Here is a 2754-nt window from a genome sequence, read left to right as displayed (position 1 = left end):
CATGCACACCTCCACGCCAGCTCAGTGTCTAATGCAGTGTCTTTGACAACTACTATCAAGTCCATTGCAAGCACAAGAGGACACAATACATTGTATAGACCGCTCAAGTCATTGGGCTTAAAGTACAGCCAACTTTGGTACCATCACCTTTCATTGTCTAGGCTCTTGAGAACCTCTCTATATATATAAAGAACTCAACTGAATAACCGATCAAACTAGTTTAGCTTTGGGTATTCTTTCAATCTCTCTTCTCAAACCTTGTGAACTAATATCATGGCTGCCTTCCTTTCTCTCTCTCCAGCTCCTTTGGTCACCCTTCCCGCTGCTCCACAGATCAAAAGCACCATGTGCCAACAAAACAGCTTTCCCATTATTGTAAGTGCCACCATTTACATGTACTCATGTTTATATATATGTGTGCATGTGTGTGTGTGTGTGAGAGAGAGAGAGAGAGAGGTAATTTTTCGCTAAAACTTCTCGCCATGGTGATCATCCTTAACAAAAATCAGCTCTTTCTAACTACATCAAACAAAGTGATTAGAAGAAATAGCTTCTTTTTTTGTTTTGTTACTGGAGATCATCTTCACCAAAACTCGGTCCCAGACTCATCACTGTGTGGGCAAGTGCATCAAATGTAATATCATGATATACTGAGTAGTTATCAAAAAGATATAATGTTACTAAAGCATGTTTTGGTCACAAAGTTTCACCTTTTTTCCATATATTAACCATATGATAATTGATCAAATTACCCACCTTCCCCTGTTGCATATGTATACAACTTTACGACGATATGATAAGTATTAGCCAAGAGATTCTTTTTTAAGTTAAAAACATTTTGTGATTGATTTGAAAATCAAAATATGATGCAGAGAGGTCCCTTGGTAGGTGGGTTAAGGCTAATCCCCATGACCAGGATCCAATTCACGAAAGCAGCAAAGAAATCTTTCCCTCTCCCTAGCAGCTTCAAGACCACAATTTCATGCTCCACTGTAAGAAATATTACCATTGCTTCACTATTCAATTCTACTCAAAAGCCATAATTATGAATATTGTAACTAAGCTAACTAATATATTTTTTGAGTACAGGCTCTGCCAGAGACTCTACATACTGTCCAGATCATGATTGCAAAACAATTATCCATCGATGAGAGCACCGTGACTCCTCAAACCAAGTTTGTTGATTTGGGTGCTGATTCCCTCGACACGGTATTTTCTCTTCTTCATTTTCTCTTAGACATGTAGGGGAAACCAAAATTTGAATATTCTTTTGTTAATGATTGTTTAAGAGTGCTTAGTTGGATACAAATTATTAAGGAGATCCAATAAAATCCTACTTTCAAAATGTTGTTTTGTAGCTCATTTCCTCCTTGACTGATATTACACCATTGATAATTTTTGTAAAGTTTCTTTTAAATTTTGTACCTTCTATTAATTTCTACTAATTTAGAAAAGAAATCAAATCAGGTGGAGATTATGATGGCTCTGGAAGAGAAGTTTGGAGTGTCAATAGGAGAAGGTGGAGCGGAGAACATTGTAAGCGTTCAAGATGCTGCCGATCTGATTGAAAAAGTGAAGGCTGATTCAGCTTAGGCAACGAAACCTCAAGGCCAAATATGAGGGAAAGTCTGTTTTTTATGCAGAATTTAGTCAAGGATCCACCATAAAAATAACTACATCTTTCATTTTATTTGTAGCCATTTTTTTTTTTTAAATTAGCTTGCTATGTTTTCAGGTTTTGGTTTGTTGGAGAGGCTCTCAAGTAATCATAAGTCATGAGATGTTTTCTTTCTCAAAGAAAAATAATATAACATGTCATTGATGTTTGGACATGCACCACAGTTATTCTTGATAGCAACAAAACTTTATTGATTACTTGATACATAATTGTATCAACCATTTCATCATGAGACCTCAATTAATACTGATTATAATACTGTGAAGTAGTGAGCAAGATCCTAAACATTGGATGCTCCTTGTGATTGCCAACAACATCGTCATATCAAAGCCTTATCTCTAAAATTTGGGGTCAGTTAAATAAATATTCTCCCTACTTTAGACTACCTCACTTCACGTTCCTTTTTATCATTCTCTGTTGAGTTTAGTCCACATCAGACACTCATTCCCTTGTGTCTTTCCTTATAAGCTCCTAGGCCTCTCCACTCATTGCCAATTAGTTTTCCAAATTTATCATGGTATCAAAGCGAGTCTTTTTCTTCTCCACATCACCCAATTCATATTTCCACGAGCTCATGTGTGGGGCGTGTTGAGTTTAGTCTCACATCAGACACTCCTGAGCCTCTCCACTCATTGCCAATTGGTTTTGGAGTTGGACCCCCAAATTTATCATTCTCTTGTTCTTTTAGAATCTCTTACTTCCACATTTCTTTTAATTGGATGTGTAATCGGCATTTGTTGCACATTAGAGATTGAGACCAAATTATCCCAAAGACCATCCAAAGGTCCGTCTTTTAAGTATTGCTACGCCAGAGACTTGGTGCCTATACATTGGTGGACTTAAGATTGTGCATTCAACTTAATTAACCAATGGAAAATAAAATTACAAAACCATTAAACCTCAATAAGAAACAACATTTAGAAAGATCAATATATACGAAAATTGGGGGGAAAATAGAAAGAAGGATTGGGAGGTAACAAATAAAACCCAAATGATAGAAATCACCTCCTCTCTATTGAGATTATTTTATATACAATAGAAATAGACATATAGATCAATATTAACAATGGATGGTT

The 2754-nt window shown here is 36.2% G+C and overlaps 1 protein-coding gene across 1 annotated transcript; it reads left to right on the top strand.

Moving 5' to 3' along the window:
* Nucleotides 1–216: 216 nt before the first annotated feature.
* LOC147388399 (uncharacterized) lies at nt 217–2135 on the top strand. Its single transcript, XM_086419069.1, has 4 exons — nt 217–375; nt 873–992; nt 1090–1209; nt 1468–2135. The coding sequence occupies exons 1-4, from the start codon at nt 274–276 to the stop codon at nt 1591–1593; spliced, it is 468 nt and encodes a 155-aa protein (XP_086275195.1). The 5' UTR covers nt 217–273; the 3' UTR covers nt 1594–2135.
* Nucleotides 2136–2754: the final 619 nt, after the last annotated feature.

Source organism: Akebia trifoliata, chromosome 12 (assembly GCF_017979445.1).
Source record: "Akebia trifoliata isolate Shusen 1 chromosome 12, ASM1797944v1, whole genome shotgun sequence".
Classification (NCBI taxonomy): domain Eukaryota; kingdom Viridiplantae; phylum Streptophyta; class Magnoliopsida; order Ranunculales; family Lardizabalaceae; genus Akebia; species Akebia trifoliata.
Note: the sequence above shows the minus strand (reverse complement) of the source record. Positions and strands in the feature narration are given on the sequence as shown.

Coding starts and splice junctions, on each gene's coding strand:
- LOC147388399 (XM_086419069.1), top strand. CDS start 274: ATGGCTGCCTTCCTTTCTCTCTCTCCAGCTCCTTTGGTCACCCTTCCC. Junction 993..1,089: donor CCACAATTTCATGCTCCACT/GTAAGAAATATT, acceptor TTTTGAGTACAG/GCTCTGCCAGAGACTCTACA. Junction 1,210..1,467: donor GTGCTGATTCCCTCGACACG/GTATTTTCTCTT, acceptor AAATCAAATCAG/GTGGAGATTATGATGGCTCT.